Source organism: Dermacentor albipictus, unplaced genomic scaffold, assembly GCF_038994185.2.
Source record: "Dermacentor albipictus isolate Rhodes 1998 colony unplaced genomic scaffold, USDA_Dalb.pri_finalv2 scaffold_28, whole genome shotgun sequence".
NCBI classification, from domain to species: Eukaryota; Metazoa; Arthropoda; class Arachnida; order Ixodida; family Ixodidae; genus Dermacentor; species Dermacentor albipictus.
In genome coordinates, this window is record NW_027225582.1 from 3,396,726 (window position 1) to 3,417,901 (window position 21,176).

At 44.6% G+C, this 21,176-nt stretch overlaps 1 protein-coding gene across 2 annotated transcripts in view; it reads right to left on the bottom strand.

The window, feature by feature from the left end:
* The window catches only part of LOC135897583 (uncharacterized), a 46,064-nt gene that overhangs the window by 19,126 nt on the left and 5,762 nt on the right, over positions 1–21,176 (bottom strand). For both annotated transcript variants that reach the window (XM_065426249.1, XM_065426250.2), the window contains exon 2: positions 9,647–9,766. In XM_065426249.1, the coding sequence (XP_065282321.1) occupies positions 9,647–9,766 (120 nt within the window). The remainder of the gene's footprint in view (positions 1–9,646; positions 9,767–21,176) is intronic.

Genomic DNA, 21,176 nt, shown 5'->3' on the forward strand with positions numbered 1-21,176 from the left:
AGTTTGGAAAATGTGTAAGAGCTCCCTGTGTTGTCAGGAGACAGCTTCGCTTATTTGGCGTTAGCACCACGGGTACTGCGTGTTTAGCCCACATTAGGGTAACGTAGGATTTGACATCTACTCATCGTGACGTCACATGAAGCAGCCACCCGTTTCAGTTTCAGTAGCTCGTTTATTGGTTATTTAAAATTATTGATGAATTTCTAAGCAAATTAAGCCACCCTACCAGTGACAGGACTGTCAATGCCATTTGAAAATGACAACATCCTAATACGATTAAAAAAATGCCGGAGTCGCCCTGTAACCCAACAGCTGGCACACTGACACATGACGTCATGCTGCAATGGCGTCATGCTGCAATGGCAAAGGCGTTGAAGATTTCCCTTGCTCGATGCTGACAATAAGTCCTCAGGATGCGCGCACTTTCATAAGTTGGTTCACACCGACACTCGGCATGGTGGGTGGCCATATTGATGCCCGTTTTTGCTCGCAGAGCATTGGCATGCTGTGCGTTGGCCACGCATTGCGCTAAGTGCACGCGTGAACTAACTTTTCAAACTGTGCTCATCCTGAGGACTTATTGCCAGCAACGAGCCAGGAAAATCTTCAAAGCCTTTTCCATTCATCATAGCGCGACGTCATGTGTCAGTGTGCCACCAGTTGCGGCAAGCGATAGAGAAATAGCTTACCTGTGCTATTAAAGCATGCGTTTTACATCGAACTTTGCCTGCTAGGTATTAGTATCACTTTTATTTCTCCTGCTTTTCTTAGGTTTAAAAGTGACCTGCTCAAAGTAAACCTTCAGTTGGTAGTGCTGCATTTTGTGCATTTCTGTTTAATCGCATTCTTAGCATCCATTGCTTTCAAAGACCCTTTTCAGAGGTGTAGCAGACGTTTACTTCATTGCAGAAAATTTTGTTTATGCCACACAGCTGCCCTATAGTAGCCAATGAAGATATGTTACTACAACCAGGTTTTAATAGTGCAGTAAAGTGAGTTAGTGCAGCTATCATGGGAGCTCTTTGCTTTAGGTCCCTGCTATATCCTTCATCTATGGCCACTTCATCTACGCCACTCTAATGGTCCATTGGGTTTGTAATCTTTAACCTCGCTTTGATGACTCCGAAAACTGCTCGTTGCACAATAACTTGATCTTTTATAGCATTAATGATACTTGCCCTACTAAATCTTTTGCTCGCTCAGAGGCACTGGTCATCTGACACTGTTCTTACCACTTGAATTTCATTCTCGAGGCAAAAGAAACCGAGCGAGTGCATTGCCTCAGATGATACAGTTCTGGTTACAACTGGCCCATCATCGTTAAGCTTTCCTTTTTCAAAACAAAAGAAGCGACCTTGACACATAGCCACAAGCTTAAAGGTTCTACCTACAGCATAAGCGAGCATTTTTTCCAAACAAGTGCAGAATGCATGTAAGCATCTCATTCCTTTTGCAAGAAGTAAATCTGTTCCTTTTTCTGTTTGTTTTAAAGCACTCTTCATCGTGTACCTACATGTTATGTTTTTGATGAATATTTGCAATCCATGAAGGCATTACCAATAACTACGATGCCCTTGGCAGCCATTATGCCATGCTGCACTAGCCCCTGAACCTACTTTTTCAATCTCTTGTTTTTACTAACATAAGAAGCTTTCTTCCGAAGTGTGAGCAGGTAAACCAAACCTTGAACATATCTTCATCTGGCAATGACTTGCTTATACTAACCGAGACATGGCTTACGAATGACATCGCTGACAGTGAAGAGCAATCTGCCAAACTCTGATGTTTTTCGTAAAAATAGGCAGGGTACTAGGGTTAGTGGCTTACTGCAGTGAAAAAGCAGCTAAGTTGTTCTATGATTCCAGTGGCTACCAACCTCGAAATTCTATGGATTATCTGACGTGCTGAACCGCAGCTACTTATACTCAGCGTCTGCTATTGTCCTCCAAACAGTAATACTGATTTTCCTCCCGATCTTAACAACACATTGAACCAATTAACAAAAACGTTTCGGAATGCATGCATTTCCCTTTATGGCGACTTCAAGTGCTCATGCGGCAGCTCAATTGGTAGAGCCTCGCACGCGTAATGAGAAGACGTGGGATCATTATCGACCTGTGGCAAGTTGTTTTTTCATCCACTTTCATTTCCATTAATTTATAATTTTTATTTATTTATTTACAAATACTGCTGTCTCACGGGAGACATAGCAGGAGTGGGTACATACATTAGTAAAAACAAATAACATGGGCAGCATAGAAATAGATAACACAGAAGTATTAAAAACAGATCAACAGGTCGAATTGTTAGGCAACTGAACAACGAACTTTTCAATTGGCAATGTGCGAAGTGAGCCATCCAATCGATTCCAAATTTCAACAGTTAGCGAGAAAAAAGAAAATTTAAAGCAGTCTGTATGTTGTTTGAAAGGAACAATGTTTAATGGGTGGTGCCGTCGGGTTGCATGTGCACTTGAGGGCTCAAATGAGAAGGGTGCCTGAATGCTAGATGACGTGTGAACGATCTTGTGCAGCATGATGATACGTTCACATGTGCGCCCATGTTCTAATGTTTGCAAAGATAAAGTGTGCACATGTGAAGAAGGTGAAAAGTTAAGATCGTATCGGCCGAAGATGAATCTTATTGCTTTTTTTTTTTTTCAACCAATTCTAAACGGTCAATGTCGCGCGAAAGATGAGGGGACCAAACAGTTGAGGCGTACTCCAGGATCGGTCGAACTAGTGATTTGTAAGCAGTTAATTTACATTCCTTCGTGGCATTTTTTAAGGTTCGTTTGAGATAGCCAAGTTTTCAAAGCGCTTTCCCAGAAATGTTATTAATATGAGCATTCTATTTTAAGTTATATGAAAAAATAACACCCAGGTATCAGAACTCGCTGACATGGGTCAAGTAGTTACCGTTATTATTGTAAGAGAAATGCAGCTGATTCTTTTTGTTACCGAAGGTCATTGCAACTGTTTTAGTGAAATTAATTTTCGTTTGCCATGTGTTACTCCATTCACAGAACAGTGAAAACACTTTGTTTAGTTCCTGTTGATCATGGGCGTTAGCAACGTTACAATAAAGCACACAGTCATCGGCATATAGGCGTAACTTCACTGCGGTGTCATTAATAACATTTGCTACATCATTAATAAAAATAAATAATAGAGGCCCAAGCACCAATCCTTGGGTCACACCTGAAGTTACAGTGGCTGACAATGACTGTGCATGGTTGAAAGTGACGAAGTGGGATCTTAAGTATAAATAGTCGGTTGTCCAGTCAAGGAACTTATTGCCGTTAAGTATGATACGTAGTTTACGAAGAAGCTTTTTATGGCAGACCATGTCAAATGCTTTGGAATAATCTATAAATATTGCATCGATTTGATTGTGGTTATTTAATGCGGAAGCTATGTCGTGAGTAAATTCAATGAGCTGAGTGACAGTGGAAAAACCAGATCAAAAACCGTGCTCACAGTGTGACAGTAGATTATGACAAGTTAAATACTGAACAATGTGCTTGTGAATAATATGCTCAAGAAGCTTGCAGCAAGCGGAAATTATGGAGATGGGTTGGTAATTACTAATTTGTTGATTATCGCCAGATTTAAACACAGGGATCACATTGGCAATTTTCCAAGCCTGGGAAACGGTATGTGTCCAGTGATTTCTTTAATTCCTTTAGTAAGTATAAGTAACTTCCCCTATGTTGTCCTTGGTGTCAGTGTTTGTTGGCTTCTTATGATATCGTAAAAAGCCACGTATACGTAATACAAGCTTTTCTTCCTATTATTCGCATCCCAAATTTTCACCTCGTACTATATGCGGATCCGAACAAAAATTTCAGTCAGAAATCTGGGCTAGAAGTTTCGGTTTCGTTATTGCTGCGTGTCCATGGCTTGACTTCGTTATAGCTGCGTGGCTACAGCTTGGTTTCCTTATTAGGTCTCCTCGATTTGGTTGCACCTTTTGCACTAGTTCAGAAAAGTGTTGTGCCAGTGCAGCGCCAGTTCTTGAAGTGCGAGTGTAGCGTGACACTAGCGCTTTCAGTGCAGCGGTCAAATCGAGGACAAAAGTGAAGAAATGTACAGGCCTTCGTCCGCTGCAACTGGGCGGCTGTGGCTTTTCTTTTGTTGGTGTGTCATTATTCAGAAAGCATGACCAAGCGTGGTTTCCACACCTTTCTGAATCATATATAGCACAACGTTTCAAACGACTGACCAATGTGGTTTGGCGCAAACTTAACGTCAAGGTAACGGTAAGCTCGTGAAAATTAATAGAAACGACTGTGACCTGAGGGAAAATCCCGGCCTTCAGTGCACTTAGCAGCAGTTGAACCCGGAAAGCACCCTTAACAAGATGCTGCGTGCACATCCTGAAGATAACTGGCATCCGTGCTCCGTTACTAATAGCAGGCGCCGTTGATACCGTCTACCAACACCCGCACGGCCACGGAGTCACATGTGTCGTCTGCTATAAAAAGCCTTGCACTACGTGCACGAGAAAAAGAACTTGCGGAGAGTCTAGTGCCGAAGTGTACATAAACTCGTGCAGCACGACGTCAAATCAAGTGCCGAAGTGCAGGTGGCGCTAGCTGCACTGGCAAATCAAGTGTTAGAGTGCTGCACCCCCTGAATTAGTGCAGAAAGTGCAGCCAAATGGAGGAGACCTATTGCTACGTGGCTACGGCTCGGTTTTGTTATTGCAGCGCGACTACAGCATCGTTTATTATTGTTCAGTGCGCACCTTGGAAGCACATGTGCAAACCACACTTCGTGAAGTGCATCTTTGTTATTCCACATTAAAGGACCTTACTGAAGTCCTTATTACTACTGCCTTACTAAAGGGCAGCCAGCAGGCTGTGAAATTGAATTGTTTCCTACTACGAGATCTTGTATATGTATACTCATATAATGCCGTCACTTCAGCGCAGTTTCTTCAAGTGCAAGGAACACACACACACACACACACACACGGTTTGGAAAGCTGGTCAGGCCCCAGCCCCTCCCGGAAAAATGAGAACTCTCTGCCTATGGACGCCACAGCAGAGGACTCTGGATTACTTTTGATTGACACTTCAACAGATGGAACCCCCACACTTATGTGGATAACAATTCTTTCCTAAGCCACGCATCAGAGCATGCAGAGGGATATTATTATTTGCAGCTTACAAATCATTTAACTGCTGTCGCACAGGAGCATTCTTCAATCAGGTGCACTTGAGAGTTGCAGATAAAGGGTTCAGTACACACACTTGTCACTTGTGCTGTGTCCAGCATAGCTTCTAGAAGCACTAAGTGTAGCTTTCCCACACAACTATGGTTTCTTGCAGATGCAAGATAATGAACCTCTGTGGAACTCCATCCCCTACAGGGAACATATCCTGTAACTAAGTATGGTTAGCTTAGGTTATGTAACTATGGTTAAGTAACTTACTCCGCTACCTTGTCAGCAGTTTGAGACCTACAGTATTGATTTCTATGGCGCTAATTACCATTTTCTGCTTGGTGGAGATTTTTAAGCTACATCCAAAATTTACGTGTTGTCCCGGAAAAACATCAAAACCAAGTGCTATGAAGACCATAAAGAAAAATATGAAACAACCGTTTTCTGCAAAAACTGAGATGTGCACTTGTGATTTATGACACTGAGGAACTGCTTTACCCATTAGTGCATCAGCCATCAGGATTCGCTTGATATTAAATAGCTCAAGAACTGTTTGAGCTACGACTTCAGTTCTTTTAAAGCTTTGCATTGACCAAATGGTTACTTTTCTTTCTTCTTTTGAGTATGGGCACATCTGTTTCTTGCTCGCACAAAAGCCTTGGAAAACTTGTTTCATGAAATAAGTAGCCAAACCTCGATATAAGGAACCTCAATTTAACAAAATTCGTGATGTAACAAATTGTGGCCATGTCCCGATCTTAGTTCCATGAAAACTGTGTATTTTTTGCGATCTAAAAAGTAACTTTGTGACAGTTTCAATTTAACAAAGTTTTTGACCATTTCAATCATGTACTAGGAGCCTGCATGGCTAGTGAATAGAGCAAAACACTATGACAGCCGAGGGAAAAGTTATTTCAAGCGTCCTTCTACATGAAAAGTGAGCAGCAGAACTGCTGTCAAAGCGTGCGTGCCGGGACACAGTGGTAAGCAGGAAACACTGCTGCGCCATTTGCCATGTTGATAAACAAGTCGGAGAAACACGAGAGCTGACGATTCCTTTAGTGCAAAAAGGATGGGGAGGGAGTGAACAAGCGGTAACTTGTTCAAACATCTGCTGGGGAGGAGGGATGGCCAGGAACGCGTGCCCATCTGCCTTCTCCTCCTCGGGCTTGTCCGTGCACGGGCAATAAGTCATATCGATCTTCAAGGTAATCTCCCCGCAAAAAGCCAAAATGGATGGTGCCTTCACGCATTTTGTTGCTTCATTTTGTTGTAACCTAATTTCCGAGAAATGGTACGAAGCGCTGACTCGTGTTGTAACTGCGAGTTTGTGGTCATCGAGAGATCTGTTAATGTTGGCTGAGCGCACGACACTGATAAAACTACGAACCTTACTTCGTGCAGTCCCTTTGCTATCGCCATCAATGCTCCATCTTACTGGCGATCTATAGCAATTTGGGGGGGGGGGGAGGATCGGGACCAATATCCACAACTTTTTACACTTGTATTTAATATGTGGGCATTGCCTGCGGGAATTAATCGCGGTCAGCTATGGAGTCCAACATTTACAACACCGTGCAATGCAACACATGCAGGTCTCGGATATGGTTATATTGCGCTCAGTTTTACACAGACGATATTAAGAAAGGACAGGACGTGGACGGACGTAGCGCAAACTACCAACTGTTTAATAATGTTAAATAATGCGCTTATATACAAGGAGATATGGCGCGAGGGGGGGGGGTATAAAAGATATGACAAGTTCACGGAATGTGATCATAGTTCGCGTCAGGCATACATGGTTCACTGGCACCCGTTCGCCCTGGCAAACTCAACCTCAGCTATGATAAGCGCGATGGACGGAGTGCTTACGCACATTTCTTTTTCTTTTGCTATCGCAAGTGCCTCCCATATTTCTCGCTCCGTTTTTGTTTTTGATGTGCCAATGACTGTGGCGCTTTCTAGAAGCGGAGAGCATTTGCATTGTTTGCAATGTGCAGCCAGGTTGCTGGGTGCTGTCAGAAGCTGGCACGTGTATTTGTGCTCCCGTAACCTATCATTTAGACAGCGTCCAGTTTGCCCGATGTATACTTTCCCGCAATCTAGTGGGATTTGGTAAACAACTGAAGTTGCACATTCCACGTACTTTGTCACGTGCTTAGTTTGACAGATCGTAGCACTAGTGTTTGCCTCTCTGGATCCTGCATTCACCCTCTTGCACATGCCTTTTAGTTTTTGTGGAGCGGAGAACAGAACTTGAACGTCATGGCAGGATGCAGGATGGAATGCAGGATCCAAAGAGGCAAACACTAGTGCTACGATCTGTCATACTAAGCACGTGACAAAGTACGTGGAATGTGCAACTTCAGTTGTTTACCAAATCCCACTAGATTGCGGGAAAGTATACATCGAGCAAACTGGACGCTGTCTAAATGATAGGTTACGGGAGCACAAATACACGTGCCAGCTTCTGACAGCACCCAGCAACCTGGCTGCACATTGCAAAAAATGCAAATGCTCTCCGCTTCTAGAAAGCGCCACAGTCATTGGCGCATCAAAAACAAAAACGGAGCGAGAAATATGGGAGGCGCTTGCGATAGCAAAAGAAAAAGAAATGTGCATAAGCACTCCGTCCATCGTGCTTATCAAAGCTGAGGTTGAGTTTGCCAGGGCGAACGGGTGCCAGTGAACCATGTATGCCTGACCCGAACTATGATCACATTCCGTGAACTTGTCATATCTTTTATACCCCCCCCCCCCCTCGCGCCATATCTCCTTGTATATAAGCGCGTTATTTAACATTATTAAACAGTTGGTAGTTTGCGCTACGTCCGTCCACGTTCTGTCCTTCATTAATATCGTCTGTGTAAAACTGAGCGCAATATAACCATGAACGTTCACCAACTAGCCCCCTTCATTGCTTTACTAAAGGTCTCGGATGCCGTCAGCCAAGTCGACGCATTATTGATCTTGGTGCTATCAGCACTGCACGCGCCGGTGCTCATGGCCATGCTATTATGGCCCGACCTTCTTGCGATATGTTTATAAGTGCTTACTGACAAGATGTTATCCACCTGGAATGCTCTGGGAATTTGTGAAGTTTTTTTTTGCAAGAACTTTTTTTTGCAAATCCTGAAACTTTAAAACATCGAATTAACGAAATTAACAAAATTTTTCGCTGCAAGGACAATTTCATTATATCGGGGTTCGACTGTTACTGCTTTTGTAATCAAGACTCCATTGTCAAATCTGCACCATTCCAAAACATCTTTATTTAACTTTATTTCTATGTATGGCATCATACCTTAAACAATACAGCCTGGTAGTTTTTTGTGCAATGGCTACGTTTTGTTTCAATAATCAATAGGTATAACTCTTCAATTCCCTTATATTGTGTTAACATTGTTATGCCACATTTTCTATGCCTTCATTTTGTCAGTGCAATAGATTTGACTCACCTTTTTACTACCTCTACCAATGTAAAGGAGTTCACACTTAGAAAAGCATTTATAGCCACCATTTAAAAGCACTGCACTATAAAGCAATCAAGGGTCAATGAATAAGACAAGTTGCCTCACAAAAAGTAAACATAAGTGCCACGGCACAAAAAACAAGGAGTGTAGACAGAAAGGAAGCCTGAAGTGTTTCGGATACCTACAGAGCACCGACATTCATCAGGAAGAGCTCCAAGCAAGATGAGAATGCATGCCTCAAAATATCATATTGTGCACAATCTCAGCTAGGCACCTAAATAGAAACAATATGGAAGCTGCAGAAATAGACCACATGAAAGAACACTATGCTCCTTTGATAGCAATTGATTCCTCGACCCTAGCAACGTGACAGATCACACCTCATGCAGAACAACTTTATTGTTATGTTCATTCTTTTGCTGGTCTAGCTTGTTTCATAGATGACGACCCTTATGACTCCTGCAAGTTTTTGCTTGTTTCATATTCTGCTGTGTCAGCGCACTTGACATGTTCAGTGCAGCAGCACATTTTGAAGCCCCGATTTCTGTGTACTCGTCATATCCCACTGGCGCACTGCGACATACCGGCGAGTCAATGGAGAGTTTTGCTCCTTACTTCTTGAATGTGCAGTGAGGTGGCTCCATGATGAGTCAAATCAGAAACAACAAGTATCTTTCCTATTCATTGATGTCGAGCGAAAACATCGGTTGCGCACTGCAGGAAAACCGCACATAGCCACACAGGGTGAATAAATACCATGACCCACCAGGCAGTGAAGGTGTTTGTGCAACGAGCAATGGTTCACTATTTTAGTTCTTCTCATCCATAGAACTGTCAAAAGTAGCACTCGTGCTCCTGTTCACAGTTGTTTGTCAGTGTTGCGGTGCTAAGTAACTGAAAATGGTAAACACTAAACAGCCCACACCTTAATGTTACATTAGGCATAGGTGAGCTAAGGGTCAAGGCAACCAGAGTTACGCCCTTCTGGCAGAGAGGGTACATACCAGTGTCGCCAGGTTGTCGTTGTTTGTCGCAACTACCTTAGAGAAGGCAATTTCAGCTTTCAGGCGCTTCTTCTCCTTCAAAGCCTTAGCTATCTCGAAGATGTACTTGTGCTTACAAGTCTGTAATTTAGAGAATACAATCACTGATAAATGCATTGCCTGAAGCAGGGTCGTCAAGTGCTGCAGCTGAAAGAATCTTAAAAGTTCAAAAACATTTTGCCACAATTACATTTCTAGGGTTCAATGGAGTAGCCATTCTCATAGGTAACAACAAAGACAGAAGCAAAGACAGCGTACTGCAGGGAAAGACAATATGCTGTACACATGACTGATTGATTGAGTGGGTGAGTGACGGGAATACACAGGAATACTGGGCTATACGAGATCCTGTAGTAGATTATTTCCACCACCTGGTGTTCTTTAATAGACACATAAGTTTAACTACATCAGCATTTTTGCATCTGGCTTTTATCAAAATGTGGTGGCCACTGGAGACGCCAGGAATGAAACCCACAATGTTGTGCTGTGCACCAGAACACAATATCCACTGGGCCAGTGCGAGAGCAGCTGTAAGTATTATAAGGACAGAGGTGCCACAGTTGTACAGTGTACCACAGTGAAGCGGCACAACTTTGTTTTCATAGTTTTTTTTGCTTCCACTTTGTAAAAATACTATACCTATTGTTGCACTATGTGTAAGTGGCTATGGAGAAGCAGAGCTGAAACTCTGCGTGCGGACAGCAGCGCCGTAAGATAGTCTGCAAGCCAAATGAAACAGCTTTTCGTAGGGCATGCTGCAACTTCATGTTGGCAAGTTCACTGCTCATATTGAGGTACACTTGCCTACAAAATATTGCAGGGTGCGCGAGCGCGTGGGGATACGACCCTCCTCCCCTGTTAGGGGGGAAGCCTTAGTGTCGAGACCGACATCTGCACGCATGCGCATCCCTCCGAGACCGCAAGTTTGCATATTTCCGTGCTTCCCCCTTGCGCACCGCCGACATCCGAATGCAGCCGCAACTGCCCCTCTTGCGACTGGCACTGTGGCGGCTTCGATGGGCGAAACACGTTGGAAGAAACTGTGTGAAGCGTGTATAGAAGCGCAAGCTTACATGCGCCGCTGCGGCCGCTTTTTGTCGAGTCACGAGCGCTGACGCATAGAGCCTGGTGACAAACGCGTCTTTTTTTTTGCGCTGCACCTTTTTGTGGCCAATCTTCGTTGTTTCTTTTTGAGAACGGGACGTTCTCCCGCAGAAGAGCGTGGCAAAACAGGCGCTCTATAGAAGGAGACAAGTAAGATGAAAATGAACTCTTGATTTCCGTTGTATAAATAAAGTTTTGCCCGTCGAAGCCACCACAGGGCCAAGGGGCTGCATTCGGATATCGCTGGCGCGCAAAGAGGAAACCCAGAAACATGCATGCTTGCACTCTTGGAGGAATGCGCATGCGTGAAGGCGTTGGTCTCGACACCAGGGGTTCCCCGCTAACAGGGGAGGAGGGTCGTTTCGCCACGCGCTTGCGCACCCCGCAATATTTTGTGGGCGAGCTTACATATACCTTGAGGCATCCTTGAAGTCTGACCTGACTTGCTGACATGCTAGAATGTGGGCGCGGATGTGCTCCTTGGAAAGCGCGTTCCTATGGACAGAGCTTGGCTGACGCATCAGGCATTAGAGAGCTTTAATACAGGATCATGTTTGTGATTGTTTAAGATATTGTGTCATTTTGGTGACCTTCCTACTTTATGGCGCCATCACATTTTAGTAGGACAATCTTACTGCTGCAACACCTCCTGGCCAGCACTAGTTCCCTATAGACCTACTTCAAAATTACCAAAATAAAGAGTGCTGCTGTATGATTGGAGAGGGCCGGAATGTTTGTGTCGTTGTCGTCTACTCCCACTTAGTTCAGATATTGAGTCTTGTCCAACAACTCATTTGAGTCCATAATGCAGAATACATACCACTTCAAATGTAAAGTCAAAAAGGGGGGTCGACATATGGAGTAGGACACATGGTATAAAAGTTATAAACAAGGATAAGGTGCCTCAGAAAGGCTGGCCAACATTTTGATAGGAGAACCTATCTTCTTCAAATGCAGTCTCATCATCCTCGGAGGGTTAGATTTAACGAGTTAGAGGAGTGACGTCACGTGCGGTCGTTGTCGGTGGTGGCTGATTGTAAAGGGAAAATGAGTAATGTCGTTTGACAGCTCTAGGCGTGGTAGTCCAGAGTAGCCTACAGATGCAACACTAACTTCAAGGACATTCTTGTACATGCCAAGCTAAAGACAAAGACAGCATCCGGTCCCTGTGGCCACCCTAGGTGCTCTACATGCAAACATATTCAATCTACTACTATAGTAAAAAGTACAGCGTCAGATTACCTTCACAAGGCGACTTCGAGTTTCACCTGCATGTCGAGCAATGTAATCTACTGTCTAGAATGTGCCACTTATAACAAACAATACATAGGTGAGACTGGACAAATTCATACAAGACTCAACAGCCATCACGCAGATACAAAACACAACTTACCTAAAGCAGTAGCCAGCCACTTCAATGAACATGGACATACATTCATTAAATCAAGGCTTTATATTACTACAAACAAGTTTGCATTCACCACATGAGAGGAAATATACAGAATCATACCTCATACACGGATTTAAATGCCTACACCTGAAAAGGATCAATTTGCCACGTGGCAACTTAAAATCGCTAAAAGCTGTAACTTGAACCAGAAATTATGATATCATTAACAAAGGCCCAAAACATGTTATGCCACCAGCTAACCTCGATTCTCAATCTCACCTTTTCCTCCATTCCAGTTCTTTCCTGCCTCCCCCCTAACACTCAATTTATTATTCTCCACGCTTTTATGCATACATCAACCATACGAGCTATTTTCCAATGTACACCTGCCCCTTCCCGTTTTTACTGCTGTCCCGCTTATATTTGTTCTTCCATTTTTTTCTCTTTCCTCCTGGTTTTCTTTTTTTTTTTTCTTTAAAGGCCCACATAGACACATTCCAAAGCACCAGACGCCAGGATACCTTTCTTGGTTAATATCCCTCGAAAGACAAATCCGCCGCCTTGCAACTATCCTATTTTTTTATCCTATCCATTTCCCACAGACTTTGTGTCGCCATGTTAAAGTGCGACTCAGGCGATTTTTTGACTATGTCAAGGTAATAGAATATTCAGGTTTCCAAGACCCTCCTGTGACGTGTCTGATAGTAGAATTGTTTTGCAAATTCGCAAAAAATTTTAAATAAGCGAAAACGTGCAAAAATGAAACTGAAACCTGACTAAGCAGCCAAGCAAACCTCTTCGTGTGACGACACGGGTGTCTCCGGCGGGGAGCATATATTCATATATTCGAGGAGCAAAGGCCCCCAGATTTTTTTCTCCTGCACCCACTCTTTACTAGCGCGTGCGCAAAAACGTCGAGCGCCGCGAGAATTGTTTTTTTCGGGGGGGGGGGGGGGGGGGTGGCAGCCCGAAGTAACTTTTCTATGCAAATGAGATGTAGGGGTGCCTTTAGTAGTAGAAATATGAATAACGCCCACCATTCGCCATAAAGACACATAAACCCGCAAAATAGAAATGAAATAAGGTGTATCTCATAGGTACACCTGTGAGATGATACACCTCTCCTTTACTTGGCAAATAAGGAACCACATCAAATGGACTCGCAGAAGAAGAACACTGCCAAGAACAAGTAAACAAGCGAAAGTGTAAAATAAAGATTTCTATAGTAGCATACAAGTAAAAAAACAGCAGTTGGCAACTGAGGCACACGGACCACGCAGGGTTGTGTTACTCTGCCAGCCAATCACAGAAGCAAACAAAATCGTCGCCATGCGGCCTTTTCAAAATGGCGTTTGTACCCGATACCTCCAGACCGTCTGCTGTTCTTGAGCCTTTTCATTGACTGAAGCAATGAGGTGTGCAACAGACACGGACAGTGTATGGAGTCTGAGCATTTCACTCTTCAAAAGCCTACCTGTCATGGTTGCTTAGTGGCTATGGTGTTGGGCTGCTAAGCACGAGATTGTGGGATCGAATCCTGGCGACGGCGGCCACATTTTCTACGGGGGCAAAATGGGAAAACACCCGTGTACTTAGATTTAGGTACACATTAAAGAACCCCACATAGTCAAAATTTGCAAAGTCCCACACTATGGCCTGCCTCATAATCAGATTGTGGTTTTGGGACGTAAAACTCCATAATTGATTAAATCTTCAAAAGTCTGCAGTACCATTCACTTCACTGCTGAGCCTATTTAATGCTTGCTTCGCTGCAACTATTTATCATTAAGTTTCAGTTCAGTTCAACTGAACTTAAACTTGAAATTTGTGCAGCGAAGCAAGTATTTTATTTCAGTTCAATAAAGAATTAGGCTTCCGCCATTCGACTTTAATAGGCGAGAGAAAATTACAAAATTACGAGCTAATAATTTTATTTTTGTGGTTACCACCTTATAAGGGTAACAGGAAGAGCTTGAAGTACGAATTATTTGCAGCCTCGTGGAAGAACAGTGGCTGGCAGCTATGAGGGCATGGGTGGGGCTTTACTGCAGACTTAAGTTGTACCTGACTATAGTAGTGTTTCTTCGAATTAGCTCTGGAAGAATTAGAGAAATATATATTTGCGAAAGAATCACAATTCTTTTGGATCCCTCGTTTACTGCTCTGTCAAGTGCCAAAACCGACTCGTATTGTTATTTGGGAAGTTGCATAACGCTGTGGTTCTAGACATACTGCGCCTGCTGCGAAAGGTTATAAAAACACCTACATAAGCACAGCAGAGAAGTGGCTGCGTCAGGCGACTTGACTGATAACTGTATAAGTGTTATTCCAAATACACAGAATTGTTCTTCACTTCCGGCGGTGTTTTCTCTACTTTATTTTTAAATAAAAAGATGCTGATCCGTAAATGTTTTCATAAACAATGGTTAAATTTGTTAATTTTCGCTTTTCCTTCCTGTTTGGCTGTTGCCATGGCTCTCTCCCTTAGTATATCACTTAATTTCTCAACTCCTTGCGACTCTTGTTTCCAGTTCCCAATTTTGCACGAAAAGTGCTGTACAATTTGGGAAAAATAAGAAAAGGTAATGGGTGACAGTCGTATTGCCTATGGGTTTAAGGGTTATTGGAGGGTTTGATGATGGATGCTGTTTCGCATTATTTTATTTTCCACCTTATCTAACTCATATCGCAGGAATATGGTTCCAAGGATCTGCCAGCGTCGTTGCGAGCCATTACTCGAGTGAATAATGAAGCAAAAGGAAAAGTTAAACGCAACTGGCATTTTCTCCGGCCGCAAGTTGTTCCTCTAGCATACAGACCAGCTCACTACGAACCGAATGCCTTTCCTGGTCCCTGGATCAGTCTAAACAAAGAAGGTTGAACTAACAAAGCAACAGCGATGTACGTTACCGTTGAATAAGTGGTGACAACTGAACACATCCTGAGTTAATTGCACGGGCACCGAATCGATGAGAAAACTGGGCTTCACACCCCAGGAGATGCCGATAACTACCGCCATCCAAAAGGAGAGAATAAGGAAGCAAAATGTTGACCACCGAATAGCTGTCAAGTCTCAACACTGATTTGACGGCGATTATGTAGTGTGTGAGAGGAGTGGTGGCGAGGGGGTATGCCGCTTAATTTCGGAGGGTTAAGGGTCGAGCCCCCCCCCCCCCCCCCCCTCAGTTATGTGCCTGCGTCATACACAACATCTAATGAATACATTGTTGCGCCAGAAAGGACAATAAAGACGTAGGAGGGAGAGTATGAAATGACAGATCAAGCGCTCGATCTGTCGTTTCATACTCTCCTTCTTAAGTCTTTATTTCCCTTTTTGGTGCAACAATGTATTCATTAGATCCCAACCAACTCGCCCAGCAACAAGTTCTAGTCATACACAATGTTGACATTAACTGAAGAGCAAGTAAGGTGGGTTGTTCGAGGCAATTAATTAAATTCATTTGTAAAAACCTTGTGCAACTCTGAAACTTGTTTTTGTGGACATGATGAGAGTGTGCAGAGGAACGTACTCGGCGAATTTCATTGACATCCGTTGGCATCGAAAAATCGCCAGAGTTGCCTTTTAACACCTTCAAACTTGCCCAACACACTGCTGCTACGCTACTCAAGGCATTCTTCAAGCTCGCGTCTTTTTTGTTACTTGCACATTGACCGGCTTTTCTAAAACCACAAACGCATCCCACCTATAACACCTCTGAAGGCTCCCTAACCTCTCGCTCGCCCAACCCCCCACCATCCTATGTCCTCTCTCTCTTTTTTTCATTCTTTTTCTGCCACCTTCCCACTCTCTCGCCCTTGTCCCCTTATCTTAGAAACTGCGCCTAAAGCCGTCAAACAACATTGTTCATTTTCCTTTTACAGTCGGCTGCCACCGATCACATGTGACGTCACTCCACTAACCCATTAAAACTAAGCTGCTGAGGATGACGAGACCGCCTTTGAAGAAGGCAGGTCCTCCTATTGAAAAGTTGGCCATCCTTTCCGAGGCACCTTATCACTGTTTATAACCTTTATCAAATGTAGCGACTCCAAAATAGGCCAATTTATTACTTATAAACTTCTTTACAGCAGATATACGAGCAAAAAATAAAGGCACCTGTAAGAAATGTACAAGAAGCCAGTGTTAGGCATATGAGCTAAAGCTAAGAAACAAACATTGGGAGCACACTTCTAGCAATAAGAAAGCCTGCTCACATTCTTTATTCCCATCATACACGGGTGCCACACAACATAAGCAGTTTCCTACAACAGCCATTGGGCAGCATTCATTGAAACAGGTGGCAGTAGCACCAGTGTCACAGCTGCACTTGGCTATGCCACTCTACTCATGACAACAAGCAAAAACATGATGGTTGATGATAAGCATTGCTTTGTGCCTCTTTTCACTTCCCACTTTTAAAAAAGCAGGCAAATGGCGAGGGGAGAGGTCATCAAATGCATGCCCAGAGAACAGCTGCACACCGTTGGGCTATTTTCGTCACCACCGTAACCATGGAAGAGCAAGAGTAGCAGTCAATCATTCACTTTCTCGATGCCTCACGACAAACTACAGCCACTTACGAGACATGCTACGGCTGATGAATTGTTTGAAGCACTGGTAGCAGTCTGAGGAAACTGAAGTCCCAGAGTTGTGAGCATCGGGAAAGAGTTTTTCTGTCAATAACGCAAATGGTCTAATCGTGCGAATAAGACAAAATTATGGCACCGAGAAGGGCACAACCAAGGCAAACAATAACCGATTGCGAGCAGCTTTCTTTTTTTTTTGCATTTCTGCCTACCACTGTACTGACCCAAGAGTCTATAGAATTATAGTGAATTATGAGAAATGAGCCCAGAATGATTCAGTGTTGTAAGGACGCTGTCTTTACAAGTGTTCCTTGCTGGCTGTATTTCAGAATGTTCTACCAAAGTGTCTGCATATGGGTTTGTTGTTTGTCATGAACAAAATGTGCACTATTTTGATAGTGCATCAGTGTCTAAGGATTGAGTCTGTTCATGGCTGCACATACTATTTAATCTTTGGATACATACGCGGTCGTGCCTCTCATCTTTTTTTGTCTTGCATTTTTCGACGGGAGAGTACCACATGCTCGACGTCTGTCGCATTAAATTTCCTTTGCTAGATTGTTGCTGCATGACTATAGCCATCACTTCCGTTGCTTGGTTAATATTCATTTACCATGCCCATGTCTCAGTGTGGATTCGTGTAGTGTTAATCACCAGTAAAAATATCTATGTATCTGCAAAGTACAAATTCAACGCCCGTTTCAATGAGCTGTTTTGAAGACCAAGGTTGAACAAAAGTGCCCTCATGGCGAGTCGTATCTGCGTATAGTGCTGTGCTGTGCAAATGATAAATTACAGGAAATTTGAAGTGAATATGTTTTGTCCAACCTCCCGATGCATCAATGTCACATGCTACATTACACTGCTCCCTCCACATTACTATTTTGTGGTACAACCTAGCGATAATTTCCTACATCTTTTGTGATAACATTGGTATTTTGCACACATCGTTGTGACATGTACTCATCAGCCATTGACGAAGTGCCTGCAATATTCATCATTGTTGAAATAAAAAGCGCATCTGAAGTGTTTGTTAACATGCATTCCACATGATTGAGCACATTAGGGGTATTGCTTCTGCAGCCAAACTCGTATTTTAAAGGTATAGCATGTTTGAAATACTGTTGCTGCATTTCAGGGCAAAGCATGCAGTTTGTAAATGTGCTGGGTAAGTAGAATTGAATAGGAAAGATCATGGCCTCACACATTCTTATGGGCTGGAGTAAAGCTTGTAACCCCGGTTGGACAGTGCTAGTAGCGAAAGCAGCACTACATACTGCCTAGGTCATGAACTGCAGATTTGATTATACCTGTACGACGTGGGGTGCTGACAGACGCTAGCCGCGTCTACACAAGTGACTCAGAGCCCCTTGACCGAACGAATGAATGAACCTTTATTCCACAACCACATATATAGAACGCATGGCGCGTAGCGCCCTCTACATCTCTCCCCCAAGATATGCTCACAAACACCAAACATTTCACAAGTCAAGTCTTCTCGGCGTCTTGACACGACGACCAAACCTGGTGACTCTCACTCCACAATCTTTGGAAACTTGCGGTGTTGCTGTTGCCGTGGTCTGCTCTTCGTGCTCCTCACGATTTTCACTCCGAGTTGGCTCGTTGAGCTGGCTCATCATTGTGTCTGAAAATGGCACTAGATGTATCCTATTACGCACAAGCACCGCGTTGGGTGTTTCGACGACGTAGGAGTGAGGCTTGGAAGCTGGGCTGAGAACAGACGCTGTATCCTTGATATCTCGTACCCACACTGTATCACCCGGTTGCAGTGGAGGAAGTACGGTCGCAGCATGACGGCGATCGAAGTCTTTCTTCTGCCACCCTCTCACCTCTTCGTCTTGGCACTTCACATCGTCTGGCGCAGGCCACTTCGGTTCCAGGCGGTCTACTGTCTTGGGAAGCCTGGTTCGCAATCTGCGACCCAACAGTAGCTGCGCTGGGCTGAACCCTGTGACGCCCGCAGTGTCTCTGTACGACAGAAAAGCCAAAAAGGGATCGTCGGCTTTAGCAAACAACTCTTTGATCGTACGCACCATCCTTTCCACTTCCCCATTTGACTGCGGGTAGTTTGGACTTGAGGTGATGTGTTCGAAGCCGTAGTACTTCGCAAAAGCTGCAAAGGCTCGTGAAGCGAATTGCGGTCCATTATCACTTCGTAATATGGCGGGAATGCCAAAACGAGCAAAAATGCTTTTGACTGCATTGATGACCGCCTCAGAGTTCGTGCTTCGCATGTATGTGACTTCAGGGTATCGAGAACGATAATCAACTACTAGTAGATAGTTGTGTCCCTTGTAACTAAACAAGTCCATTCCTACTTCTTGCCATGGTTGTTCTGGAGTCTTCGTAACGACCAAAGGCTCTCTCCTTTGCACTCTTGTGACTGCACACTGTCTGCAGCAAGTGACTCTATCACGTATTTGCTGCGAAAGTCCATACCACCACACGGAATCCTTCGCCCTTAGTCGGCATCGGTCAATTCCCTGGTGGCCTTCACGGATAAGTTCGAGCGTATCCTTTTGCAGCAAAGCTGGGATGACAAAGCGATTACCTTTTAGCAGGATGCCGTTGCACAAGGAGAGATCACCTCGATGGCTCCAGTACTTCTTGAGGTGCTCCGGAAGCCTGTCCCGACGAGGCCAGCCTTGAGTGCAGTATTTGACGAGCTGGTTGCATTCCCAGTCCAGTTATTGGTGCCTGCGAACCTCATCTACAGTAACCAGCTTCGTGTCTGTGACAGTAGCAACTTGAAATTCAACAAACTCCTCTACCACATCCACCGCACTGGTCGACGGCTTCTCATCCGGAGCCCTTGAAAGAGTATCCGCAGTGGCTAGCTGTTTGCCCGGAACGTAGACCACGCTAAACTGGTAACGCATAAGTTTGATGCGAAACCGTTGAATACGGGGGGGGCATCGTGTCCAAGTCAGCGTTTCCAAGTAGTGTCACCAGCGGTTGGTGATCGGTTTCTACCGTGAAGTTTAGGCCACGCACATATTGGTCAAAGCGGTACACTGCCCATGCTACCGCCAGCGCTTCTTTCTCTGTTTGGCTGTAGCGCTTTTCCGCTTCAGTAAGCGACCTGGATGCGAACGCTACCGCGTGTCGCTCACCTGATGGTTGTTCCTGCAGAAGAACCGTGCCCAATCCAAATGAGCTCGCGTCGCATGAGACAATGGTATTACGACAGGGATGATACCTAGCGACGCACAGGTCCGAGGTGAGCATCGCTTTTACCTGATTAAAAGCGGTCTCTTGAAGCGGTCCCCATTGCCATGCATTTTTTTCACCAAGCAAAGCGCGAATAGGGGCGGTTGCTTGCGAAAGGTTGGGCAGGAAGCGACCAATATGATTAGCCATGCCGAGGAATCGCCTAACCCCGGCGACGTCCTTAGGTGGCTCCAAGTTGCGCAGTGCCTCGAGTTTGCTGGGAGTTGGCGAGATACCGTTGGCGTCGATCACCACACCCAGAAAATCTACTTTGTCTTGACCGAAGCAGCATTTTGACTTGTTGAGTTTAACTCCGGCTGTCTTTAGACGTTCAAGCACCTCCACAAGTCGCTTGTCGTGCTCTTCTCGATCTTTGCCAAAAACCAGAATGTCATCTATCATGTTGACGACGTTCGGTTGCCCCTCCAGAATTCGAGCCATTTCTCTCTGAAAATATTCCGGTGCTGAAGTCAAGCCAAAAGGTAGACGACACTAGCAGTAGCGTCCAAATGGTGTGATGAATGTGGTATACTCTTGACATTCTCGGGACAATCGCACTTGGTGAAATCCTGCTGTCGCGTCGAGCTTTGAGAACACTTTGGCGTCGCCCAGTTGCCCGAGTACCCATTCGACCGTTGGAAGCACATGCTTTTCACGGAGAACTTCTTTGTTGAGCTTTGTTAAGTCCACACATATTCGGATTCCTCCTGATGCCTTCGGTACTGTGACCAGACCGGCACACCATGGCGTCGGCTCCGAAATGCGCCTGATGACACCTTGTTTTTCCATCTGGTCCAGCTCCTCCTTTACCTGGTTGTACAGAGGAATGGGAATTCTGCGAGGTACACTGAGAGCAAATGGCCTGGCATTTGGCTTGAGTCGAATAGTGTACTCCTCCCCTACAGTACCAAGCCCTTCGAAGATGTCCTGGCCAGGGGTTGCGTCGCTTGCAGAGCTAGCTTGCTTTTCAGGTCACTGTGCGGCGTCGATGAACTTCACGACTCCCAATGCGAGGATAGCAGGGTAGCCTAGTAGAGGTGTAGACTGTGAAGGCATGACGTACACTGACTGTACACAGGTGCGGCTCTTCCACTCCAATGTAGCTGTGAATTGGCCTGTTACTTTCAAAGGGCAATTTCCTGGACCGGTGAGAAGACCCTCCGGTTTTTCGAGTCGCGA